This window comes from Marmota flaviventris, chromosome 4 (genome assembly GCF_047511675.1).
Source record: "Marmota flaviventris isolate mMarFla1 chromosome 4, mMarFla1.hap1, whole genome shotgun sequence".
Classification (NCBI taxonomy): domain Eukaryota; kingdom Metazoa; phylum Chordata; class Mammalia; order Rodentia; family Sciuridae; genus Marmota; species Marmota flaviventris.
Window position 1 is genome coordinate 69,205,393 of NC_092501.1, and position 27,906 is coordinate 69,233,298.

At 38.7% G+C, this 27,906-nt stretch overlaps 2 protein-coding genes across 2 annotated transcripts in view; one reads left to right on the plus strand and one right to left on the minus strand.

The window, feature by feature from the left end:
* Positions 1-4,924, plus strand: part of Ankrd22 (ankyrin repeat domain 22) — a 35,324-nt gene extending 30,400 nt beyond the window's left edge. Inside the window, exons 4-6 of the mRNA XM_027949231.2 lie at positions 1,680-1,757; positions 3,905-4,003; positions 4,271-4,924. Coding sequence (XP_027805032.1) covers positions 1,680-1,757; positions 3,905-4,003; positions 4,271-4,348 — 255 coding nt within the window. The 3' untranslated portion in view covers positions 4,349-4,924. The remainder of the gene's footprint in view (positions 1-1,679; positions 1,758-3,904; positions 4,004-4,270) is intronic.
* Positions 4,925-7,601: 2,677 nt separating this feature from the next.
* Lipm (lipase family member M) lies at positions 7,602-26,454 on the minus strand. Its single transcript, XM_027949247.2, has 9 exons — positions 26,308-26,454; positions 20,948-21,065; positions 17,342-17,540; positions 16,395-16,504; positions 12,855-12,991; positions 12,565-12,711; positions 11,302-11,373; positions 10,378-10,449; positions 7,602-7,871 (listed from the first exon to the last, which is right to left on the minus strand). The coding sequence occupies exons 1-9, from the start codon at positions 26,452-26,454 to the stop codon at positions 7,602-7,604; spliced, it is 1,272 nt and encodes a 423-aa protein (XP_027805048.1).
* Positions 26,455-27,906: the final 1,452 nt, after the last annotated feature.

The following is a 27,906-nucleotide window of genomic DNA, read 5'->3' on the forward strand; positions in this document are numbered from 1 at the left end:
TTGACCTCAAACCTCCCTCAGTTTTCCCTTTTAACAAAAGTTCCAGTATAAATTCAGTCAGTTGAAAGTGTTATTATTTCTTCAGATATTGAATGTTGCAGAATTTGAGGAACTGTAATTAAATATGAAAATGTTGGTTTTGATCTTTTAATTTATGGGAGAGGGAAAATTTTAATTCACTAATAAATTATCTGCTTATATCCTTAAAAATGTTTTGAGAAATTCACTGTGTATTCAGCACACATCATTGGAATATTTGTCATTTGGGGTCAGGAGTAATTTGTTGACTTTTTCAGAGGTTCTGAAGAAAAACATCACAACTACGGGCAAGGCCCATTTGGAATTTGTTGACACATAGCTCTGCTTTTTAAGATGGTCCAATGTTTAGAAGCTGGAGAGGCCTAGGCAAAAATATAGATTGCAATGAACAGCCTGGCTTCAATTGCTCACATACACTATTTATTAATGGAGCCTGACATTGTAAATTTGTGATGCATAAGGAATAAGTGATGTGAGAGGCAAGTATAGGGGAAAGGATCAGAAAGGATCGAGTCACTTCAAAGAAAGGTAGGAGAAAAAAAGGCAGTTGAGCAGGTGACACAGGAAGGAAGAAGGAGGAGAGAAGACAACTGGATAGCTCCAGATGACAAAGGGCTGATGCCTTATGTGTAGAGAGAGCTCTGCTTTCTCAGGTGAACCTCTGTAGTGGGAAGGCTCTGTCAGGTGGTCAGAACCTTGAGGGACCAAAAAGGAAAAGTGAGTTTCTGAGGAACTTTGTTGGTTTCACTCATTTGTTCTATCATTCAACCTGTATTTTCATGGATCTGTTATGAACCAGACACTGTACAAGGATTAGTGATACCATGATGAACTAAACAGGCATAGCTGTTGACCTTGTGAGCATTAGAGGATGGTGGGGAGTCATTAATCAAATGACAAACACAAGAGAAATCGCCATGAAACAGGTGATACAGAGAAGTGATTGGTGTTGAGGGCCTAGAAGAAAAGGATTTCTTCACCTGGTCAGTTAAGTCCAGGAAGTCTGACACTGGGAAGCAGCAAGGAAAATAGAGGCTCTAAGTTCCTGGAGGAAGAGGAACATGGGCTGAGATATGAAGGATGAATTTGCAAAGCAAAAACGGGAGGTAGGAAGCTTCCAGGTAGAAGGAACATCTGTGCAATAATGCCAGAGGGAGCCTGGTGGGAATGGAGGACTTAACAACAAGCTAGTGTAGCTAACGCAGGGTGATCCAGGAGGTAGCTCTTGTGAGAGAGGATTAGAGCAGTAAGCCCTAGAGGGATCATGTTGAATAGCTTAGATTTGTCTTCAGAATGATGAGAAGCTATGAAGAGTTATGAATCAGGAAGGAAAATATAGAAAACTGATCCCATCCTCAGCAAGAGATAGTAGGTCTGGGTGAGGGTTGAGAATGTACATTTCAAACAAGTCTGTACACTCCTAAACATCTCTCATCTTAAAATCCTTGAAGACATATCAGGTTGTGCTCTTGGAAGGGCAATCTCAGCACAACCTGATATGTCTTCAAGGATTTTAAGATGAGAGATGTTTAGGAGTGTTGAGATTCAGATGAAGCCAATTGATTACAATAGTCTCAGACACAAGATGAAGAAAATGTTTGTCAAACCACTTCTCTTGCACTTACTGTTTGTTACAACAGGTATCGAAGACAAAGCAGAATGAGGTTCTTGTGCGAATGCTCCTTAATGCTGGCGTCCAAGTCGATGCTAAAGACTGTGTAAGTTTATATTTTTAGCCATTCCAAAATAATGTTCATTTAGTTTTCTTTTTACTCACTGCCAGTCGTGCAACTTTGAGGTTATTTATATTCTTCCACTAAACTCATGAGTAAAGAATCTTTATTGATTGCAGAACATCTTTAAAAGAACTGGTTTTGACATTGGTAAGAAATAAAGATAAGGAAGACTTTGATAACAACACCATCCTCAGTGCTTAAATTGGAGTCAGAATGCCACTGTGTGAATAGGCCTGCCACTTTTTACTTAGGTGGGTGGCCAATTATAAATTTATTACCTAGTAAGTGCTCACTGGGTGTTAACAGCTGCTTCTTCAGCCAAGAGCCTTTAAGAGAGGCCCCTTTTATAAATGAAAGTTCAAGAAGGGCAAAGAGCAAAGAAAATCCAAGTGATGTTATGAGCCGCAATAACATTTGTCTGTAGCAGCATCCGCTGACTTCTTCCCATAAGGATGTGTAAGGTTTTGTTTTGACTTTTTATCCTTGCACCTCTGTACTCACCTTCCTCCCTTAAATGCTAATAGTGGATCAAACATTTTTTTGTATGGTGTTTTATTTGCTTAAATTAATTGGATAAAATTTTAGGTTTCTAGTGTTATATTAAGAAAAGCAAGTTGAAATTTGATTACAGAAAACTAGTGTTCTATTTTTGACAGTCTCTGTGTATTACCATTGTTCTATGAGAAAAAAAATATGTCTTTATCCCTGTTTCTATTAATTCTTTGCATTATTTTAGTTTTTGTTAAATTTGAAGAAGGCTTAAATGGAAATAATTTTTGTGTGGGTAAGACAGTGCAAGCTTGCATGAGAGAGCACAGGACAATAAGTTGATGTAATCTATGTCTTTTAATTCAAATAGAATTTAAAAATTAATTTGTATAGACTACTATTATGCATCCTATTCTCCTAAACAGCTTTGAAGTTTATTAAAATAGGAGATTATTAAAGGTTACGTTGGAGGTTTTTGAAGGTTTTTGTTGATCTTTTCATTTGAATGCAAAAGATTTAAAATTTGTGCCTGTGGTCAAAATTTCTCTCCAGATATTTTTCTAATTATTTATGTCTTTATCTATCTCTAGACAGAGATATTATATTCCTAAGCACACATGTGTCGTGTGCATGCACACAGGCACCATCTTTTTCCACCAAACATGTGATCCAAGTTCTAACTCAAAAAAAATCTAGGTTTTATTTTGTTTGTTTGTTTTTGTGGTGCTGGGGATTGAATCCAGGGCTTTCTGCATGGTAGCAAGCACTCTATTGCTGAAGCACATTCCTAGTCCCAAGGAAGTATTTTATATTTTTAGCTAATTAGACTCACTTTATTTCACATGGAAAATTCCAGAGTCCTTCTTCCATTCATCATGCCATCACTTGATAAAAATAAATGATTGTAACATAATTTCCTATGATCTTAGAAGAATTTCCAGGGAATAAGGTCTAGAATTAATTCTATTGGTTTTAACAGTTGAGGATATTGTTTTCTCTTACCAAAACTATGGTTTCTTGGCTACTTTTTGAAAGGCAAATTTTGAACACAAATTCCCCCGTTATAAAATATTTTTAACTTGTGGTTAGTGTTTTAAATTGGTACCAACAGAGTATGACTGCTAATTTATAGTACAAAATATGAACTATAGCAAACTAAGTGTGGACTTGTACATCAAACTCCTAAGATCTTATACATATTCTGTAGTGATATGAGCAGCTACCTTCTTCTGACTGAGGATTTTGATTGAAAACCATAAAGGATAGTATTTACAAAAAGGTCCATGGGGAAACTCTCTAAGGGAAAAGATGGTAAAATTATCAGGGTAGTGCTTGCCCAGATATATAAAATTCCACAAAGAAATGTTGGTATAATTAAGCATCATATATTATTATAAATATATGTTATCATAGTTACATTCTATAATTTGTAATGGAAAATGAGGAGTGAAGATATTGATGGAATATAGGATACTAATGTACATCTGGAGGGAGAGGAGAAAACTTTTCAGTACAAGATGGTTTGCAATCTGTTCTGCTTAGTCGCACATTACCAAATGTGAATAGTTGCCAAAGAAACATGTGCTAAAGTTTTTGGAAGCCTGGTTGATGAGCTGCAATGTTGGCCCTTTGTGTTTCAGTATGGCTGCACTGCATTACATTATGCCTGCAAAATGAAAAACCAGACTCTCATCCCTCTGCTCCTGGAAGCCGGTGCAAACCCCATGATAAAGGACAAGGTAAGGATCTGCAAACCTGAGTCTGAAGTTCCCCCTAGCAGCATAATCTTCTAATCCAGGTCTTGTGTTGAAGGAAATCAACCTCCTTTCATGTGAATAATGCTAAAATTAACCATTCTAAGGAAGAAAGGAGCTAGGCCACTCCTTTTAAAACTGAACGACCTTTAAAGGCCTTGCCAAGCCTGAGGCTCAGTCTAATCTGTTTACATTTGCATTGACATTTTATTCTATTGGAAATAAATAACTGAAGTTTCTTTTTCTCCTCAGAATGGTGAGAGCTCACTGGATATTGCACAGAGACTAAAATTTTCCCAGATTGAATTCATGCTAAGGAAAGCATTATAATCCTGTGACCTCAGAGATAGAGATACCAACAAAGTTAAAGGACTGCATTCTGTCTCCATCTTGGACTACTGGTCTGTGCCATTCCACCTGGGTACCTGGACTTAATGGGACAACGATGGCTGCCATAGTTAATGTTTTTGAAGAGCCTTTCATTTATAATATTTTTTACTCAGCAGAGTATACCATGGCCACCATCCTTCTAGGGAAAACATTAAAGTTGTTGGTGTCTCCAATTCTGCCCCAAACTGATATTTCAAACTCAGTTTCTCCTGAGGAAGATCATCAGTGTTATTTGAGGTAGAGTTCTCTCCTCCCAGTTGTGTCAGGCTTGTGAAGAATCTATCCTGTCTATCTCATGCACTAAGAGACAAATTGTTCCTCTCAGGGTCCTTTAACTACCAAGAGGAAGAATCAAAGTATGTACATTTGTATAGAACCGTGTAAATGTGTGTGTGTGTGTGTGTGTGTGTGTGTGTGTGTGTGTGTGTGTCTGTGTGTGGCGGGGCAGTTTAGAGAGTCCAGTGTAAACATTCCTTGGATCAAAACAACTTCAATAAAAATACCTCTCAGTTGTCAGTGGTGGGTGTGTTTATACCTCAGATTAGCAAATGCTACAAAGCAGAGCTTCTTCCTCCCTGCTCACCCAGTACTGGTTTACCAGCATACCACTAGACATTTTGGTTTCAGTTTACAAACAAAAATTATCTTTGTTTGAACAGTATGTGGCACTATCAAAATGTCTGTTCAGAAATATCTTTCTGGGACAAGGGGAGTTCAGTGGAAAAGTGTATGCTTAGCATGCATGAAGACCTGGTTTTGATCCCTAGTACCAAAAAAATAAACTAAAAATAAACTAAAATCCTCATGTAAATGTAAGTTGATTACTAAGCTCATTAGTATCTATCTATCTATCTATCTATCTATCTATCTATTTATTTATTTATTTATTCGGTATTGGGGAATGAACTCAGGAGGACTCTACCACTGAGCCAAATCCCCAGCCCTATTTTGTATTTTATTTAGAGTCAAGGTCTCACTGAGTTGCTTAGTACCTCGGTTTTGCTGGGACTAGCTTTGAAACTGAGATCCTCCTGCCTCAGTCTCCAGAACTGCTGGGATTACAGGCATGCACCACCTTGCCTGGCAGTGTTATTTATTTTATATTTTCATCGTGCTGGGGATTGAACCCAAGGTCTAAGCATGCCCAGTGCTGCACCCTAAGCTCCAGTTTGGCTCATTTTATTGATAAAATTTTAAACGTTGATGGAACTTATTCAGATGAAGAAATTTTTCACAAAAAATAGAAAAACATAATGAGGTGGTATCTGGATTGTATTTTTAAGTGAGATACTATGAATATCAAATATCTATTTTATTTCCTTTGTGAATAAGACAGAGTAGAAATAAATACACTTTTAAAATATGTCTGACTTAGGTATTGTGGGGCAACCAGCACCCTGCTAGGGTAGCTTCCTGCTCAGGAGGTGTGAACCTCCTGAGAACTAGAAAGTCTGAAATAATTAGTAAGAAATAGAGCCAGAGCCAGAAATTAGGTAGATTGGGGCACCTGATAGGTCTTCCAGTCCTGATAGGAGCTGGAACTGAACAACAAAAAATGGTCCCTCTTCTTTATTAAAGGGGGAGTACATCAGAGGCAGGGGTCAGGTTTCGGCAGGAGGAGACTTGCTTCTCAGTGTGTCAGGGGTCTTGCAATAAACAGGTTGATTGGCATTTTGTCAAGCTACACCCATTTTCAAGAGGCTGTGTGGTTCCAGTGGGTCATCTCATCTCCAAGGCTGTGCTGAACTTGTGATGGAGCTGGATAGGAAGCCACACGAACCAAACATTCTCAAACCAGCCACTGGGAGTTGCCACTGGGAGTTCCTGATTCCAGGCTTTCCTGCCTAATGGCTTCCACATCACTTTATAGTTTATGCACAGTTCACAGATGGCTCTCGGCACGTAGGTATAGCTGTAGACATGGACTAAACCATACTATATTTGGTAACAAGTTAGTCTAAGGGTGAAAGATTTATTATCCTTGAACAGAACAAAGGTATAATAAAAAATCAAATCCAAAAAATATTTATTGAACTATGTACAGGCCCTGAGGGAAGTAGTAGTGTAGACATGATTATGAAGAATTTTAGTGTGACTTACATAAATTATTCAAGATTCTTTAGCATTGAACGGAGTTACCAGGTGAGCCTGGGGATGAAAAAAATGTAAATTTCACACAGCAGTACACTTTAAAAATTATACCTTCATCACACACCAATGTACTTTCAACAGTATACCACTGACGTACACAGTATATTTTTGATAGATTTCAGAGGAGATTTTTCAAAACAGCACTCTTTGAAACTGTGTGAAAATTGAACAGTTTTCTAAAGAAACAAATCTACCTTAGAATGAGTTGTAGAGACTAACAGTGACTTTCTCATGATCAAAATATAAGATACTGAACAATTTATTTCTTTATGCGCATGACAGTAAAATATTTTCTTCCTTTCTTAATTATTGGAGGTAGAAAATTGGGCCAGTAGGTCTCCTAGCAACAGTCTATAAGCCCTCAAACAGGTATAAACTAGAATTGAGGGGCTGATATACACATATGTCCTATACACGAGCATTATGCATTTATTGGAAAACTCATAAATATCCTCCAGAATTATCTAATTATCTTCTTTAAGATATAACTATAAAGCATGGCCCTATTCTGAGGATGTTTAATATATTTTAATCACACTGTACCTTGATTTTTTGTTGTTGTTAAAGCATCCTGGCTTTCTTAGGTAGTACCCTGTCTATAGTAACAATGTGCAAATGTCATTTTATTTTGTCAAAGTTAACAATAATTCAGAAATTTGTGACCTCAATGTCTGTCCCAATTTGTCATTTTACTTGACTGCTTCAAAAATATGACTTACAGAAAAAAATAAATGTTATAAGGAGGTTTCCCTGAATGATGTAGGGAATATAGAGATACTTTTTGGTTGTCAGGAAGAACCTACTCTTCAAGATGATAGAAAATCTAATAGCACAGAAAACCTGAATTTACCAAGTTAGTTTAGTTTAACTAATCGGAAAAAAAAATTAAATAATGGTTTTAGTGCCAAATGCAAAAATATTAAAGAATGTACACTGTATCTCTGCCCTCTCTTCTACTTTTTCTGGAAATTCCCCTTAAAATTCTCTACTCTTGGCCCTAACCCCATAAGATTGTCCCCCAAACTTGTCAGTATCAGAGGCTTTACAGTGTGACCTTGCAAGTTCCCTGGGAAAGGTTGGTCTCCTCCTGCTTCATCAGATGTATGATCTCATTGTACATACGGTGAGGAGCATCCAACCCCCAAATGAAATCCACATGAGCCCATTCAGGAATGTTCTTGTGGTAGATGAGGTTGGTCACTTCAGAGAGCAGTGTCTTCACATCTTCTGGATTTGAAAGCCAGTCCTGACCTCCCGTCCACATCGCTGTCGGGACTGTCATATCTCGAACTTTATATTTCACAGGTGTTGGCTAGAGAGAAAGAATAGTTTTAACTTGAAATAGTTTTAACTTGAAATATTTGAACTTCCAAGCTCATAATTTATATTTCAAATAAATACAATAAACATGGCATGTATTGTGGTGAAAGATGCATGGGCTTTAGAGCCATTGGAATTCCAGTTAAGAGCTTCTGGCTGGGGAGGTAGTTCAGTGGTAGAGCACTTGCCTAGCAGGCACAAGGGCCTGGGTTCACCCTCCAGTACATAAACAAACAAACAAACAAACAAATGAAAATTTTGTTCCAGCTCCTTACTTTAAGGTGAAATTACCTAATATCATTAAACCTGTTTCTTCATCTATGAAATGGGGATAATTACAAGATCAAGTGAGAAAACATTACCTTCAGTTTGTGGGTGATTGTGGTGCTGAGAGTGGTTCCTTAAGAATTTGGAGTCATGGACTAATTTAGATATAAAAGGTTGGAATATTCTATGGAGTCAGTCATATTTTTTTCTCAGGACCTGGTGTATGCCCTGCACACATTCTATCACTGAGCAACATCACCATCCCCTACACCTTATGGATTAGACATTGAATAACGTTTAATTATTTCCTAGTAAATATATTACATTTTAAAATAATGTCACTATTAGTGTTTAAAGATAATTTCACAGATGCTTCAGCAGGCAAGAATTAGAAATATTCTACATAGAAAGGCAAGAAATCCTGCTGGGAAGGCCTCTGGATCCTCACAGAAACTAAATGATCACAAGCATCCCTTGGCACATGCCCAGCTTGACTGCAACTCCAAACACTTAGGGAAATCACAAATTGGCCTCTGGCACTCAGGTAATTTAATAAGGTCAAGTTAAATGCCTGTTCTAACCCCAATTCCCTGTTCTGCTCAAATTATCCAAAGAAGGGTTATAATCTTCCTATTTCTTGGGAATTTCAAGCTGGGCTAATAAATATGCTTGGCAGTCTGAGTCCTTGAGATTAATTGGCATCCAGAATTTTCCATAGAATTGGCTCATTTCTTATCACAAAATTCACCATGGTATCCCAGCTCCAAACTTAGACACCCTTAAGAATTTAGAGTCATAGACAAATTTAGATATAAAAGGTTGGAATATTCTATGGAGTCAGTCATATTTTTTTTTTCATCCTACATGGAAAGAGATTGAACTAAATGTCCTGTCCAGGTCCGTGTTGCCCTGATTCTATGAACCCATTCTATGTGTTTTATTTCCTTTTCCTTCTATTACTATTTTCTGGTGTCTACTCTGCATGAATCATTTCTCTAGGACTCAGTCCACAAATGTTGATAAATTAAAAATATCTCAGAACAGTAACTCTTTTTCTAAAGACATATATATTTTTTAAGGTAACAAGTAAAGAAGGATCTAAAAAGAAGTAGTTGATAGCTGATTGAGAGTTTGCTATCCAGGGATAACTCCATAATCTGTTCAGTTTCCTAGCATTTTCTGTCTAGATGGATGTATAGAATGGATGTTAAGTAGGATGTGAGTTTCTCAGAGTAAGATGAGGCTGTTTCCACTCTTCTCCCGTATTTTGTTTGTATGATCAATATTTATTTACCTTCACATCTATGCTAACCAATAATCCTCAGTGAAAGTTTAATGACCAAAATAGCCTCCTTATCCAATTCTGATCCTCACACTCCTATTTTTTATTTATTCCATAGCACTGGCTACATATTTGCTAGGTTACTAATATTCTTTTTCATATTTGTAACTTACAAGTTACAAATTCCTTAAAAGTGTAATCAGGAATAATTCTTAAGAATTTCTTAATCCAATAATTTAAAAAATATATATTTGGTGCCAGGGATTGAACCCAGGGTTGCTTAACCACTGAGCCACATTCCCAGCTCTTTTTATATTTTATTTAGAGACAGGGTCTCACTAAGTTGCTTAGGGCCTCACTAAGTTACTGAGGTTGGCTTTGAATTTGCCATCCTCTTGACTCAGCCTCCAAGCTACTGGGATTACAGGTGTGCACCACCACACCCATCTTAGTTATTTTTTATTTTAAAGCTAAGTGAGTCCTGATGAATCAAAGCAGCTTACCCACTATCACACAAGCTTATACAGCAGAGGCAAGACTAATACAGGAATCCTCACTTGCCATTCTTTTTATTGTGTCATGCAACAACCTCATATTCCCATCCCCATCAGTCTGCTTGTTTTGATCAGAAAAGGATTGTTCTACTCTCCCTCCTAGACAATACTCATACCTAAACTAAATCTCCCTCATCTTGTTCCAGAGAGGCCCTGTGTCTTGCTCACAAGGAAGCCTTAGCAAAAATTCTTTCTATTACATTCTAGAAGCCAAGAGGTCTCTTGGCTAAGCTGTGATTTTTTTTCCATTTTCAAATGGAGTCAAACATGAACTCTCATTTCCTTCTTGAACTCTTGTATTTTATTCCCACCCCTGAACTTGCCTATCATTGTAATTTCTTTCTCACACATTTCCAAAGGATATGTGTACAGCAGATGCTCTTTGTCTTTCTTACCTGATTGCCTTTCTCCAGATTTTTGGTCTCGCTCCCCCAGTCAAATGCTCGGAGTTCCCCAGAATTCACTGCCTAGGAGAGAAAAATTTACCAGATATTCAAATGTGGTGATGGGGTAGTGGAAATATGCTACTGTAACATCTGAAACTGTGAGAGAAATAGAGAACAAGACCCTTTGAGTTGCTCTTCCATTCTGGGATAATCTTTAAGAAAGTGCAAAGGCAAGAACCGGACTCTCTCAGGGAAAGAGATGGACTGCAGAAACACCTGACCACCACATTAGCAACTCCAGGAAGTGCACCCTCAGTGTAATCCACGTGGGTAGGTATTTGACACAATTCTAGAGGTTACAATGGGAAAGTGCCCACCCCTGGAATTGTGCAATGTGGTGATTCTGGGAGATAGTGACTAAAGCTTAATTCAATTTAGAATTTTTCTTTGATTTTGATCATGCAATATTTTTCTACACACACACACACCTCACAGACATACACACAAAGAGCTTTTTCTTCTGAGATGATAGGTGAAGTCTACAGTGCAGTGGACTTCTGTGAAAATCTCTCTGGGCCCCTAGGCCCACCTGAGTATCTTTGTTTCTACTTGACTCTGCTGTTGGAGAAGCCACAAGGGGAATGTGGAAACATAATTTCTTCCAGGCCTGTCTTTGAAGTGGATAGAGACAGAGAAGTTTCTCACATAGGCCATTTTATTTTTAAGATCTTCTGCAGATGTCCTTAAACCATTCCTGTCCTTTCCTCTCATTTTCCTGATCTATATCAAGTCCACTATAGAAACATCAGTGACCAGATTGCATATCATCATGGAATAAACACAAACCCCAGAACTGTCAAAAGGGCATCCTTGGACTATTCCAGACAAAATGTGCAAGAGCTCTTAGAAAGATTACAAATTTAACATTCTCACCTGGCTCCAGTGTAAAATATTTTGCACAGATGTCCCAGCAGGAGTGTGGGCGACATACACATTTGCTCGACTCTGTAAAAGAGCATGAGTGGTTTGTGAGACATGGAAAAACTGACAAGATATGTACCTTGTCAAGACCAAATCTCTATATAGAGACACCATCAAATTATTAGTAATTACCTATGAGACAGTAATGTACATATGCACATCAATAAAATATCACTAAATGTATTCTCAGGCACCTACATTTTTCATCTGAGAATAGCTTCTCATTAGAACTGACTTATTCACTTAAAAAATAATACTAGAGATATTTAGAATGAGGACTCTGGAATTGGGTCTAACTCTGCTGCTTAATTTTTAAATTTGGGCAAGTAATTTAACTCACTACATTTCAGTATACTAATCTGTAAAGTGAGGATACTGATAATATTTATTGCATAGGTTTGTTATTGGGAGTAGCAGCTGACACATAATGAATATCTATCAAATGGTAGCTATAAGTGAAATTATCAACTGAAAAACAATAAAGTTCAGGAATTAAAGATCTGTTCCTCCAGCTGCTGGCATTCCTCCAATAACTGTCCTGATTGGGATCACCCTGGCTTCTGAGAAGTGCCTGCCCAATGCCTCCCTCATTACAAGTGTGGTCTGCATTAAATGAGATTTGGAATATAAAGACCAGCCCTTTCCTCCCAACTTGGGACAGGGCTGAAGGGTCACCCCATCTTCATGAATCCCTGTAGAATCCACTGAGGTTTTTTCCTGAGACTGCATCAATGCTTCACATTTTCACCCACCAAATCTTGTGTCCTTCCTTCTCTGGGTGTTATCTCAAGAGCAGATCTCAAAATCATTCCACACAATAATCTCCAACTCAATTTGCCGCAGGAAACCCATCCTGTGACACTCTCCAATTGATAGCTATGCCTGAGCCAAGTTGAAACTCTCAGATGTCCCATCACAGAACTTAAACCAAAAAGACCCCAGTGGAAAGAAGAGGTGGATGACGCATGGCCATTTCCTCTATTGACTTCCAGATTCTAATCTTCCATCTGGAATCTAAGGTCAACCTTGCTTCAGCCCCTGCTGAAGCTTTGTAGAATTTCCTAATAATTTTAAAACTTAAAATAACTGGGTGCACATCTTTTCTCTTTACTGTCTTCACTGGCAGTAGTTTACATCCCCGGAGCGACACTAGTTATGCCCCGCTTTGCTTAGGAGACTTGGAAGACTAGGCTTGGAGACTAGGCTCCTACTTACCATGTTCATATTGTTCGTGTTAAATCCTCCTAGAAGTAGTATGATATTGCTACAGATTTGATCAAGGATCATCTGGCCACAAAGGTAAATAACAAACTGTCTGAAAAATCTGGTCTGGTACAGAAATTCTTTTTTGCCAAACAATCCCTGTGAAAATATGAAGTAAAATAGGAATCATTAAAGTATGGGCAGTAAAAAAACATTGGCTATAACTTAAAAGTTTATATTTTAGAAAATTTGGCTGAAAGACTCTTCTTCATACACAAGGGATTATCTAAGGTGTCACCTACCCTGATCATCATATCTGGCAGCAACAAAAATTTGGTCCCAGGGCTCTTTGCATATTTAACAGTGGCTATGGGTGCTAAAGCAAAATACATTTTGATTTTCTGAGCCAGCTCTGGCATCGTGGAAAATGCAATAAAGCCTGTAAGAGAGAAATACTTGTCATCATGGACACAAAATGTCCTAGAACCTGTAAAAAGTATATTTGTTAAAATATTTTAATAATTAAGTGTGATTGTGTCTTAATTATCATTCTATAAAATTATAAACTTCTGGCAGGGGCAACAGCAAAGACTCCTCTGTGTTTCTATGATATTTGCTTTCAATCAGTAAGTTCTCCATTGAATTATTGAATACACAAAAATTTTGACTTTGAGAAAAAATATACATGTTGGGGTAATTACATGCTGAACACTTTACTGGGAAAATTCATGGTTCTTACCTCATCTAATTCCCAGAATTGAGCTTATTTTTTAAAAAATAAAAATCAACTTTATAGTGAAAGAAACAGAATTTAAGAAATTACCTTGCTCTGTAAGAGGTATGTTCTGTAACAATGAGCATAGGGGTCACGGGGTTTGGGTTGGTTTTCCTTGATCCCTAACTTTTCAGGAACCCAAACTGTAGCATAGTATGATAGACAGTTAATTGTCTAATGAACTAGATTCCATTTCTTATTTATGCCTTAAACTTGGCATAAGATCTTGGTTAAATCAGTCTGTGACTCAGTTTCTATATCTGTAGAATAGAGACAAATTCCTCAAAATTTAGGGAAGATCTTTAAAGATCTGCCCATGGGAAAAAGAGAAATTACCTAAAGCCAGGATGTTGTCATTATATTTTAAATACCATGTGTCTGTTTTTAAAAAGCCTGCATAAGCTCTGCCTAGGGTGGTATTTGCAGTTTGAGGAATCAGCAAAGAATGCTGGGCAGAGAAAAACTAGAATCACATGCCTTCAGGCTAGTTCCTAGAAGGTGGATGAGCATGAGGAAGAGGCTCTTTCTCTACCTTTTCCCCCCATCTGATTAGGTTTGGCAGCCACATGCAAAGAAAGGCAGGCACAGAAGTGACATGTTTTTACCTTCTGCTCTCTCAGTGATACCATCAGCAGGAATGGGTGGAAATACACAAACTACACCCCACCTTAAGCCTGAGCAATGTCAACATCTGAGAACTCTAGATAACCCCTCCCAGCACTACCTCTCTGTATGCAAAGCATGTTCAAGTTCTCCATATTAACAGCTCCATGGTTTACCACTTGAAAAACCTTATGCTTTTTTACCCCTTCTTTCCTCTCAAAATAGCACCTAGCCTTGTCATCAGCACCTTGCCTTCATGTGAAATTGAACGCTGGTAGTGTGAAGCCTGGTGAATCACATCATCCTCAATGGATTCTGACAGCAGCATTATGATTTACACAAACAAGAGAGAATCAAATAAAAATAATGAATAAATAGTGAATTATTCTGCAATGCTTACTCTCCTTTGGAGTCAGGTTCATCCTGTGTGGTAAACTACATGTGCTCTCTGTTTAATAAAAGTCAGTGACCAGAGGATGTGGGCCATATGTTTTTTAGTCTTTGCCAACCAGGTTTGTCATGAGTCTCAGCCTCCTTTCTTAGGATATATTTGTCAGGGCCAATCAACTTATAGCAGAGATCCAAATAATTTGATACAGAAGGGGCTTTCTTAGAAAATGTTTGCCTTACATATATATTGGATTTCCCCCTTTTAATTGTGGTTCCTTTTTCCTTGAAACTTCTCAAAGCGAGTATGTAAACTACTTTATTTTCCTTACTTGCTTGAGGACAGAGCACAAACCTGAGTAATTTCAGAGAAAGGTAAAGAGGCCACTATTGCTTGAAGATAAAGAGCCAAAGGTGAACTCGTGGCTTGCTGATGATGTTTAATAGTCATTGTGAAAGATTGCAGAAGCAAATCACCTGGCAAGTCAGCATCCACAGACAAAGTGACAGAATAGACCACTGAGGTCTCAGAAACATGGTTTCAGACTGATGGCATGGTACATTGTCACATCAAGGGAACAATAAGCAACCTTCGAGTTAACTAAAGGCTGGTTGAAGCATCCCCACTACTGGCCTGCATTCATAAGGCTTTCAGTATGATGACGAACCTATCATCCTAGAGGTCATCTATTTTTGTTTTTTGGAATAATTTGACATTAAGATTGTCTCTGGAGGTGGCAGTAAAGACTCTTATAGGAGTTAGCAATGTGTATATAATTCCTACTCACCTTATGGACCTCACTGCACAGTGATTATTTAGCATGAGTTTTGAGTACATGGGTACAGGCCCTGGCTTAGAGCCTACTGTATAAGCACTTGTTTAAGCTCTTTCAGTGAGCCACAAATTATTTATCTATAAAATAGGGATACAAATCTTTCTCACATATTGTTGTGCAGAGACAAAGCAAAATGATGCATATGTAAGGGGTGGCAGTTATTAAGTGTTCACAAAAGGCAATTATTTATTTATTTTAGGGGGTATCATGTATTGAACCCAGGGGCACTTGGCCACTGAGCCACATCCCCAGCCCCATTTTGTATTTTATTTAGAGACAGGGTCTCACTGAGTTGCTTAATGCCTCAATTTTGCTGAGGCTGGCTTTGAACTTGCAATCCTCCTGCCTTAGCCTTCTGAGCCACTGGGATTACAGGCATGCACCACTGTGCCTGGAAAAAGGCTATTATTATTATTATGAAGGCTTGCATGATATAAAGATGATATTAAAATACAGATACCAAAGGAGGCCCAAAATTAAATTGTTTACAAAACTATATATTTCCATAATAATGAGTATAAACCTTATCCTGGTGGCTGGACCCAGCTGTCCTGGTTAAAGAATGAGTATTACTTACAGTAAGTGACTGCTCACTTTTCTCCTTAGAAAAGTGTACCCTGGCCTATATCTTAGGGTTTGGCCTCAGGATGAGGGGAAAGAGATCTCTCTCTGGAAAGCCACCTCCTCACGTCACATGCCATGCCTCCTGAAATATTTCTGCCTCCTAATATAAGCCTATCACACTTCACTTATTGACTTTGATATGATAAGGAGCTAAGATGACCACAATCTCCATCTCCCCAGGTAAGTGTTCTGAATCCTATGGGCCACCTATTAAGTCTTTCACAAAATCATCCAGAGCAAAAGGAGAGTAGACACTGATTTTACATACATCATCATATCGAGTAGTCCAACAGTTCTAACACTGCTAAGAGGGAGTTATTATCCCCATTTTGTAGATGAGGAAACTGGGGCCAGAGGAGTTAGAGAATCTGCTGAAGGATATTTAGGTATGGGTTGGCAAAGACAATATTTTAATCCACATCTCTCTGATTTCAAAGCCCTTGCTCTTTCTACCATACTGCATCCCTCCCTCAATTCAATTCCTGTTCCTTTCAGCTCAGTTTTAAAGAGAAAACCATCCAATCAGAAAGAAGTATGAGGGAGTGATTCCAGGCACAGCTTGTGCCAAAGGCTCATGTCTCTTCTGAGCATACAAACCTGATGGACTTTGAACCTACCCATGGTGGTGCCCTGTGAATAGCCGACATAATAGATCTTTTTCTGGCCCGTTTTCTGCAAAATAAAGTTTATCACTGCAGGAAGGTCAAACCTAGCCATCTCATCGTAACTACAGGGGAAAAGACAAAGTTATATGAAAAATTATGATCAGATACAGACAGAATCACTGCCCCCTCCCAGGATTTGCAAATAAGCTCTTGACTGGTCAGCCCTGATAGCTCATCACTATGCCACTCAGATGGACTTGCTTCAAACTTGCCATCCATGGATGTCACTGGGGTTACAGGCTGTCAGTGAACCTCTCTGCTTTCTCCAGATGTTATCATAGAACAATGATCATCAGTGAATATTTATTTGAGCACACGATCCACCTCCTAATGGAGGGGTCCTCTTACACAGTTAGCAGATCAGCAGCAGGTCATACAGATTCCTTTATAGGAAACATATTAAAGACATGGCAGGAACTCTTTGATGAAATGTATAAAGAGAAGGTTGAATATCAATATATAATTTGGGTAAAAATAGTAACTATTTAGGCCATGAGAGATGTTAATCAAATCAATGGCCCCCAAGGTATAACAGTCCCCCCACTCCTTTATATGCCACCTGGTCTCTTCTCCTTTTGAGGGCACTCTCCTTGTTATCATTTATGGAAGCCAGTCTCAGGATACCCACCTACAAGGAAATGGGTCTACACGTCTCTCATTCCAGCCTCAATCACCTGACACCAATGAGCATTTTCACTCCATTAGCCAGACCCAACCTTCTATGTGGGGACCCAATATTCTCCATCTCCCCCAAAGAATTACTAGTGAATTAAGAAAATTCAGGATTATCATATTAGGATATTGATGACACAACCAAAATGAATTATCCAGAAACTAGAAGCTATAATTTTTTTACCTAGTGCTCCTGAAGACATCCATATCTACCTTCCTCCATATACCTGAAAGCCCAGAACTCATCTTGCTCTATAGAGAGGGTCTTGTGTTTCCGAGACCAGGTGTTTCCCCTGCTGTTCCCCATCCACACATCAAAACCAGCATCGGCCAGAATGAAGCCCAGGCTGTTGTTGGGCAGGTTGGAAATCCAGTTGCTGGCATCTCCAAGCAGGCCGTGCTGCAGGAGCACCACTGGCCTGGAACCTGCAGTCAAGAGAAAATTCCACATGTGTAAAGTGCTCTCTGCTCTTCTTGTTATTCCCTAGTGTGCAAGGGCTTTCAGGTCAGACAAAACAAAAAATTATGAAAGGCTATGATCAGATACAGACAGAATCCTGATTCAGCTGCTTGATAGCTTGATTATCTTGGCCCATTGCTAAACACCTTTGTGTCTCAATTTCCTCATCATCAGTAAAATGCTTCTTTTTAATATTGAATATGATCAAGCACAAGGAACAGATGGCATGATGCCTGGCTACCCCTCCCCCAAAAAAACTCCCAAAAAAGAATAAAATTCAGTTTCCATTGTTGTTTTTATTTATTTATTATTACTGGAGTTGTTTGTGCTCCTCAGAAAATATTAGAAGTGCCCCCTTAGAGAGTATACTATACATATATATTGAGTAAGGGTCCTTCATGTCAAAAGGAACCTCAAGCCAGCTTGAAGGAAAATTTGAGCATCAAAATAAAGTTATAGTAAGGAATGATATCTATATAATAAATGTATAATAAATTAAGAATAGCCCAGAGAGGCAAACGGGATCTACAGGAACAATATCAGCCACTGGGGGGGGGGTGGGGATTGTTCCTCCAACTGGACTAGAAGGCTGCTCCCTTGAACCCCAAGCTGTTCAGCATTAGTCAACTCATACCCTGAGTCAGGGTATGAGAAAGCAAACTTGATCCATGAACGGGGCTGCAGGATGAACCCCATGCTTAGTAGTTGCTAATTAATTGCTTTAAAGTGGCATGCCTTGCTCACCTCTCAGGATCTGTGGGGCTGAGTGAAAAGTTCTCTCCATGTTCCTAGGCAACTCATTTTTTTCTTTTATACATAATCCATTCATTCTTTTAAAATATATTTATTAGCACCTACAATGTGCTCAATAGTCTTACTGCCTTGGAACAAAATAGATGAAGTCCCTGTTCCCACTGAGTTTACACTCTGGTAGGGGAGAGACAGATGATACACTAACAAGCAATTATCTGCCATATTAGGGAATATTAAATGCTGGAAGGAAAAGTAAGCCAGGTAAGGGGAGAGCTGTGACTAGATGGCAAGGGGTTGCTGTTTTGAGAAGGCAGATCAGGAAAGAAGGGTCTGGGCAAGCTGCATAGACATCTGATGGTCCAAAGTGAGAACTTAAGTTCAAAGGCACTGAGGTGGAAACATGTTGGACATACATAAAGTACAACTGGGTCTCTAGTGTAAAAAAGGAGTTGATTTTCAAAAAATAACATGAGTAAAAATTGGAACAAAACAAGAACCCTGAAGCTTATTTATTCTGAAGGCCAACAGTGTTTCCCAGTATTTTCTGATTCTAGTTAAAAACAAAGGCTACACTGGCAAACAGATCTGGATCTGAGTGCAACATTCTAGCAAGTGCTAGCACAGACTTTCTGGGAGTGACATAATCTCTGTGAGTGGCAGTTTCTTAGGGTTATGGTGAACCTTAAATGATAGTAAAGCATTTACTATTGTACCTGGTATATAATAAGAACATAAGAAACGATATTATCTAGGCTGGGGTTGTAGGTGAGCGGTAGAATGCTTGCCTCGCATGTGTGAGGCACTAGGTTTGATCCTCAGCACCACATAAAAATAAATAAATAAAATAAAGGCATCGTGCATGTCCATCTACAACTAAAAAAAAAATCTTCAAAATATATTTTTTATTTTTTGGGTGGTGATCCCAAAACCATTTTCTTTTTTTTAATTGGTTGTTCAAAACATTACAAAGCTCATGATATATCATCTTTCATACATTTGACTCAAGTGGGTTATGAACTCCCATTTTTACCCCAAATACAAATTGCAGAATCACATCGGTTACACACTCACATTTTTACATAATGGCATATTAGTGACTGTTGTATTCTGCTACCTTTCCTATCCCCTACTAAAAAATATATTTTTTAAAAACAGAAATGATACTATCTGTAGATGTGACAGATAATGTAGGTACTGCTGCAAATAAAGAGCTAGAGTATTAAAACAATGAGAGCCAAATAAAATGGGAGATGAGAATATTTTAATTAGTAATGAAGATGAATTTTTTAAAAGCCACTATTAGTTGAGCATCTCACAAATTAAAAAAAATGAAATGATACAAACTATACAGATATATCAAGAATTAAAAATGTGTATACACAGCTTGGTTCTTAAAATGTCCTTAGTGAAAACTGAGGCAATCAAAAAACTAGGAAAGGAACCACCATCTGACCTAGATATCCCACTCTTTGGTGTATATCCAAAGGATTTAAAATCAGCATACAGCAGTGACGCAGACACATTAATGTTCACAGCATCTCAACTCAGAATTGCTAAGCTATGGAGCCAACCTACTTGCCCTTCAATAGATGAGCGGATAAAGAAATTGTGGCATATGTACACAATGGAATACTATTCAGCCATAAAGAAAAATGAAATTATGACATTTGCCAGTAATGGATGGATCTGAAGACTATCATGCTAAGTAAAATAAGCCAATCTAAAAAAGAAAAAACAAGGGTCAAATGTTTTTTCTGATATGTAGATGCTAACTCACAATAAGTGGGGGAGGGGAAAAACAGGAATTCAGTGGATTAGACAAAGGGGAATGAAGGGAAGGGAGGGGAGATAGGAAAAGAAAGGACAGTGGAATGAATCTGACATAATTTTCCTACATACATTTATGAATACACCACAGTGAATCTCACTATTGTGTACTACCATAAGATTGGGATCTTAATTAGAATTATACATCTCCCATGCTTGTATAATATACCAAAATGGATTCTGCTGTCATGTATAACTAAAAAGAACCAACAAAACAAACAAAGGAAGAAAAATGAGGAGACATTTTAAATATTTAAAGTGCTCTTTGCATGGGGGAATACAGCTTATAAATGTGAGGTGGTGAGCGTGGTAGAGTTTCCACTCTTCACCGGTATGGGTTGGTGAGGTTCAAGGGATCATCATTGAATATTCTAGAACATTTATACAGGAGGACTTTGGGAAAAGAGTTAAGTGCTAGAAGAGGTGAAGAAATGGATTTTTATTGAAGGTGGTTTATTTTGTTTTGGATTTTGTTTGTTTGTTGGTGCTGGGGCTCAAACCTAGGGCTCACACATGCTAAGCACATGCTCTACCACTGAACTAACCCCCAACTCAGTCTATCGGTGTTTTTTTTTTAAAAAGCAAACACTGTATGTTTACTTGAAATAACTGATGGGTGTTGAGTGGGATAGGGTGGTGGTGATGGAGATTCTGGGGAAACTAACATCATCCTTTGACCTGACTGATGGTTACCTGGCTGCACTAAGAATCCTGACGTCTACAAACAGAAATCATGAGGAAGTCGCAGGTACAAGGAAGCTGCTGTGTTGGGGTGACACTGGGCCAACCATACCTTTCTTCTTAAGTGATAGTAGGCCTTGAGGAATTCTGTTAATGGAGAGGATATACCCATCTTCAGTTGCAACTTCATACTCCTCACAGGGATAGCCTTTATGGAGGATGATTTCGCTCTATGGAAAAAACACAATTTATTTCTGAATTCAGCTCTATATGGCTGTACTCGCAAGGATTCAAAAGTAAACGTTGATTCTCAGATGCTGAAAGACAGATTAAAAAAAAGTCCTTGATTTTCCCAAACCATGTTACCTCAAGAAAACAAGAAACGGCCAACCTTCTCCAGTGCTCACCTTTTTATGATGCTGGGGGTTGACCCCAGGATCTCAGCCAAGCTAGGCGAGAGTGCTCTACCATGAGCTACATTCTCCCTCACTTTCTTTATTTCTAATATGGAACCTGGACTGAAGTGATGGTTCTCAAAGTGTGGGCCCAAAGCATCAGCATTACTTGGGTACTTGTTAGAAATGCAGATTATCACATTCCAACCAAACATCCTGAATTGGGAACTCTAAGATAGGACCCAGTCATTTTTGTTTTAACAATCTTTTAAAGGAATTCTAATGCACTCTATTGTTTGAGAAGCACTGGATGAGAACACTGATTCCAAAAACCGAATATGCGTCAGAATCATTCAGGGCATCTAAGCATACAGATTCTTGGTTCTACTTCAAGTTAGAAATCAGGTGATTCTAATACAGCCAGCAGGGACTTATTCCAGAACAATTTATGAGAATCCCTGGGCCATGCCTTTCCTAAGGTTCTTTCCAGTTCTAAAATGACATACTCAAGAGCAGCGATTCTTAACAAGTTTAAAGAGCCCTTATGAATTCAAGGCTTTAATGATATACACATGGACACACAAAAATGTATTTGCATATAATTTCAGGGGTTTCAGATCCTTGTTGCCTATTTATGGGCTCCTGGTTAAAAGTCCCTACTCCATGCATTGGTTATGTGTAGAAACCTCTTTGTAAAATAGGAAGCTGCAGAGATCACCTAAGCATCCTCACTGTTCTTGCTCACTGTCATCATCCAGAGAAGCAGAGAACTATTTTTTTCAAGGATGCTTTAAAATGAGCAAGAGAAGAGAAGCCAAGTGCCAAATGCCTGACGTAGAATAGAGCATGGTCATTAACAGGAAAGTCCTTTGGTCCTACTGTTCAATATTTAATCCTGACTCTAACATTAATACAAAAATTGACCATATGATCTTGGGAAATTTGATTAAATTGTTTTCATTTTATTCACTGTTGGTTCATACTACATAATAGTGCTGTAAAAAGATAATAAACATATAACACTAATTAGTAGTATGTCCTCAATTGATATTGGCTGCTACTGTAATTCAAACTTAACCATATCTTATGGAATGTAGGATGTGTGTGTGTGTGTGTGTGTGTGTGTGTGTGTGTGTGTGTAGCACCATTGCATACTTCACTTTTAAAAATTTCAGCATGCATCAGAATTACTTACCTTAAATCATTAATTACTTAGCATTAAATCATAAATTGCTGGACTCCACTCTCAAAGTTTCTAATAGAGTCAGTAATTCCAATGACATTTCTTTTTTCTTCTTTTTTTGGTACTGGGAATTAAACCTATGGGCTCTTAACACCCACGTCCCCAGTCCTTTTTATTTTTTGAGATAGTGTCTCCTTAAGTTACCTAGGGCCTCACTAAGTTGCTGAAGCTGGCTTTGAACTTTCAGTCCTCCAGGATCTTAAGCAGCTGGTGTCCAGGTGTGGGCCATTGTGTCTGGCCTCAATGACATACGTTCCCAGGTAATGCTGATTTTGCTGGTCTGGGAACTAACATTCAAGGATCACTATTGGAGACTACTTAGGGAGATAAAATAAATATGTAAAACATCAGAACAGAGAACTGTGACAAGTGTTTATTTAGAGGTTATTTTTCAATGAGGGTTGAGAGATGTGAGTGAAGGAGAGAGTAAAGGAATCGTGAGCGGGGAGAGCGTCAGGAGCAGGGCTAGTCAGGCAAGGCCCTGTGAAGGAAGGATTTCAGCTGGACCTTGAGGATTGAAAAGAAGTTACTCAAGGGAACTGAGGAAGTAAGCATTGTGGGCGTGGGCATCCCAGCCTCAGTGAACACTGTTTACAGATAGTCAACAGATGCATGATAGTAGTAGAACATACCTTTTTTAATATTTATTTTTTAGTTTTAGGTGGACACAATATATTTATTTAATTTTTATGTGGTGTTGAGGATGGAACCCAGCGCCCTGCGCATGCCAGGCGAGCAAGCTACCGCTTGAGCCAAATCCCCAGCCTAGAACGTAAATTTGTGGGCATAAAAATACAGGCCCAGCATAGTCTGAAGGATGGGATACTGCTTCTCAACTTGCCAGTTTGCATAACCATTTTTGAGGGTAGTTCATCAATATATGTACATATTTTTAAACTCTAAATATTTAACTTTTTAATTTAATTGTAAATTCACAAATTAGAACTGTATTTGACATTTAACTTCGAATCCCATTGTCCATTCTTCAAAATTTAATTTAAGGAAAAAAAATCAGAGATATATATTAAAGCATAATGATAAGGATGTTTATGCCAGCATTATTTATAGAAATAAAAAATTATACTGGGACATTGGTTAAATAAACATTCTGGTGGATGCTGAGAAGCTCTTCCCAGATCTCCCTTCCTTGAAGCACTTGTCCTATGTGCTGTTGTCAGCAGAGAGCCTTGGGTGTCACCCTCTTAAGGGATGGCCTCAACTGTAGAGACTCACTTTTTTTCAAAGGCACCTCCCTTCCTGCCACATTCAAAGACTGATTTGTTTGGGGCACAAAGACTGGGCATCTCAGTCCAGATGATTCTAGTTCTTGAGCTCCCCAGGGGGGTTTGTTGAGGCTATTTCAGAGTCCAAATCATAATGCACACTCTACCCATTCCTGCTACTCCTTTCCACAGCTGTTGATCCCAAGGCGCTCGCTCTCCCTCTCTCTCTCTCTCTCTCTCTCTCTGGTGTGTGTGTGTGTGTGTGTGTGTGTGTGTGTATGTGTGTTTGAGACAGGACAGGGTTTCACTCTATTTCTGAGACTGGTCTTGAACTCATGTACTCCAGTGCTCCTCTTGCCCCAGCCTCCCAAGTAGCTGGGACTACAGGTGTGCACCACTGCACCCATCTCTAAGGGTTCTCCTCAGAAAACAACCTGAACATCAATTCGGCCTTACAGTCTGTCTGCTCCCCCGAGAACCTGAGAAAAATATACACCCTCCCCTGACAAATGGAACTTCATGCAAAAAGCTGGAATGATGTGCTTAGAAGGATATTTAAACTCTTTGGGAAATTCTCATGACATAGATGAAGTAGAAAAAAGGTTAGAGAACAGTCAATTGCATGGCACTCTTCCTCCTTGCTTGAGATAGCAGAAAAATCCGTAGCTTTTAAAGAAAACAAGAGCATATATGACACAGTTGTTAGTGGGTAGTCTTGGGTCCAGGGTCTGTTAGTGATTATTGGTCTCCTTTGCATTTTTTCAGATTTTCTATAATGAAACATATTATTTTGTAATAACAAAGGATCTCAGTGTTTAAAAGCCAACTCACCAGAGCCTGTCTTCAACTCCTTGAAGATGGCATGTTCCCAGCTGCTCCATCTCTCCCACATGCTGACCTCTCAGCCACCACCCTCTTACCTAAGTCCTCTTCATCCTTCAGATGTCAGGTGAGAAACCCTACTTTAGCAATTTTCTTAAGCTTCCTGATTAGTTTCTTCTGTTTTATGTTTTATTCTTTGAATTCATTATTCTCCTAATTAGTAACTGATAGTCTTTCCTGCTGGGTTGTGAGCTCCATGAAGTCAAGGCTTTTGATATTCTGAGATCTCTGTGACTTCAGTGCATAGCACCATATCAGGTGTCTAGTAGGTGCTCAATAAACACTTGCTAAAAATATACATGAATGAAGCCAGTTGTATAGACTACAACCCATATTTATCAGGATACAGAGTCAAAATCAATTCAGATTCAACTATTTTTATTCTATTGATGAATTTACACCAATAATTATATAAACCTCCTGCTCAATGGCAGAGAACAATTCAATGGGTTTTATTCTTAAGAAATCCTTCTTGAAGATCCAGTAGTATGGGGAGAGCTAGGAAGATTGTCTTTGTTGGTAGTCAAAGAAATTCTCTTTACATATAAACCAGAGGACTCTGTACAGGACAGTCTCAGGGCCCAAAAATGACTCCCCAAGGGTTTACACTAATATATTTACTATTTAGACAAACCATCTGTCAGTCATTGGGATGGTCAGACGGAACCTGATAGTTAGCAGACTCAGAATATTTCTACTGCCTGTCAATTTTAGAACTCACAAAAATAGGTTTTTATAAAAAAGAGTCTTAAACCTACAAAAACATATGTTAAGTTTCTTCTTTCTGGGAAGAATTAGATGAGTTCTTGTTGTGGACATTGCACACAATCATCTCACTCATCTGGAGGTAGCCCCTCCTCCTCCTCCTCACCTAGGAGGGTTTATTGTTTATTGCATGCACCGTGGTTATAATTATAGGCTTTGTAAAGGTTAGGCGGGCCCTGAATTTAAATTGTAGCTCTGCCATGTACCAGTGTGGGGCCTTGTTTAACTTGCTTAACTTCTTTAATCTCAGTTTCTTGATTTGAAAAATGTGCATGATGTTATCTACTGCATAGGGCAGTAAAGACGAAATAAAATCATATCTTTGTCACTTTTAACACAATGTCTGCTATGGGATAAGGGTTGGAATTTGAAAGTAAGCTACAAAAAAATTCCCTGGGAGATGTAAAGAGGTGTGTCATTATTCATGCCTTTCATTCACAGGAGGCCTTCTCCAGAACTCAGAGGACCCTCTTATTGTCATCAACAGAGTTAGCAGTCCAGAGCAGGGTGAAAAGCGTAGATTAGGATGGTACCAGATGCTACCAGAAGTAGGTGGCCCGGTAGCAAGAAGTCAGGGCTGATACCTTACATTGTGGGAGAAAGTGGAAAAAGAATAAAAGCACAGACAAAATGGGTCAGGGCAACCAGGGGTCTGAGGTGGGCCCCAAACACCTCAGTTACTTCTTGCTCATAGGATGAACCTAAGAGTTAAAAGATAAATTATGTGAAGCCCAAAGGAAGGAAACTGTTCACCCAAGTTTACTGAATTGGTGGAGCCCCAGGTCTACTGACACCCAGTGTAGCCTTCTGTCCAGCCCGATTACCTATTTTACCACTGGGCCCTGCTAGCATGAATCGCCACCAGATATAAATATATGATACACAATGCAGATATCACACAGATGATACATGAACACATAGGTCACTCCACTTCCCCAAAACATTATGAAAAACCCCGACTTACAACATTCATGAATGCTTCTGGGTCCACAGCTTTAGTAGGCATATGTCCTGAATTCACATTTCTTTGGAACAAATACGCCACCAGAATGAGAAGCCACATCTCCACTCTGTGTGAAACAATCCACACTCTTGACAAGATTTCTGACATGGTCCAACATCTGCATTTATTTTAAACAACTACATCTGAAGTCACAAGAGGGATCTACAGATTTCAAAACCCTTTTATATATTTCCCAGCTACAATTTCTTCTCCAAATGCTCAAGTGAATTGAACAACTTAGTTCACAGGACAGAGTAGACTGGAACTGCCTAGGATGTCCCAACACCATTTGGCTCCTCCCGCTCCTCCCTCACACAACTTGTAATCACCAATCCTTCAACTTCTAGGTGTGTAGAATTTGCTTTGATGCCACCCAGAGTTTCAGGCATATGATACAGCCCATAAAATCCCTGTTCTTCATCACTGGGTAATAAGGACCGTAAGGAGCACCTCCCCACAACCCAGTTTATATTTTTCTTTTACATGTAGCAAGATCTGGAGCCTGCAGAGAACATTGCAAGTTTCTGTAGTCACATTCTGTAGCTTCAATGATTACTGTCCTTTGTTGAAGAATAAATGTAGTGAGAAATACTTTTATTTAAAATGTCAAAAATCACAAAGCATTTTCTAAATTTTAATGATGAGTGAGAACATTGAGTGAAAGAAAACAAACAAATCTATATTTTAGTCCATTCTTGTCTAGTTCAATTAAATAGATATAAAATTTTCAATTTGGCTTGCAATCACTAGCTAATTGCCGAGAGATTGATACCTAGTAATTAAATCATCTGCAATAAATGAAATGGTGAGTTACAACCTAGTTATTGCCATGAACTGAAGTCCCAGTGCAATTGACTGTAAGGCAATCTGAGCAATTCCTGGACCAATTAATGATTGAGCAGCTAGGAAAGGAGATTTGTTTGTTCTTTTAAGTAAAGACGTGTTAGATATTAGCAAAAAAGATTCAAGTGAAAGATTTCTCTACTTTTATATCAACTCTTCAGAAATGAACTAACAGCAGCCATGCCAATTTGCAGACTTTGGGAATGTGGTGGGTGAAGAAGCCGAAGCTGGAACCGGAAAGATGAGTTTGTGAGTGTCTGCCCAAGTGACTCAGGCAAGACGCCCAGGGCTGGCTGGATAGGTATGAAAAAGTGAGCCTGCCATTCTTATCTGGACCCATCTGAACATCCCCATCACGGTTGATCTGTTGCATGCTACTGAGAAACAATTCGACCTAGTTAGCAAAGCAGAGAGATCACTGTCTAGTTCCACATAGCCCCTGTCCTCAAAACGACTGAGTTCTTCAGGCAATTATGCAAAAGAACTTGGCTTCCACTGTTGACATTTCAAAGATTTTAAAATGCTATATAGCCAAAAAGAAAATAAAATCTCATTCAGTTTTCATTTTCAGAAATGTGAAGATACCTTGAATGACTTGTTTGATATTGCCTAGATGGTGGCAAGACCCAAGTCAAAATTCAGGTATTTTAATTCATTGTTTAGTATCATGACCATGTAGAATGTCATTTCAGTGTCCTCTTTCTCACTCATGGATGA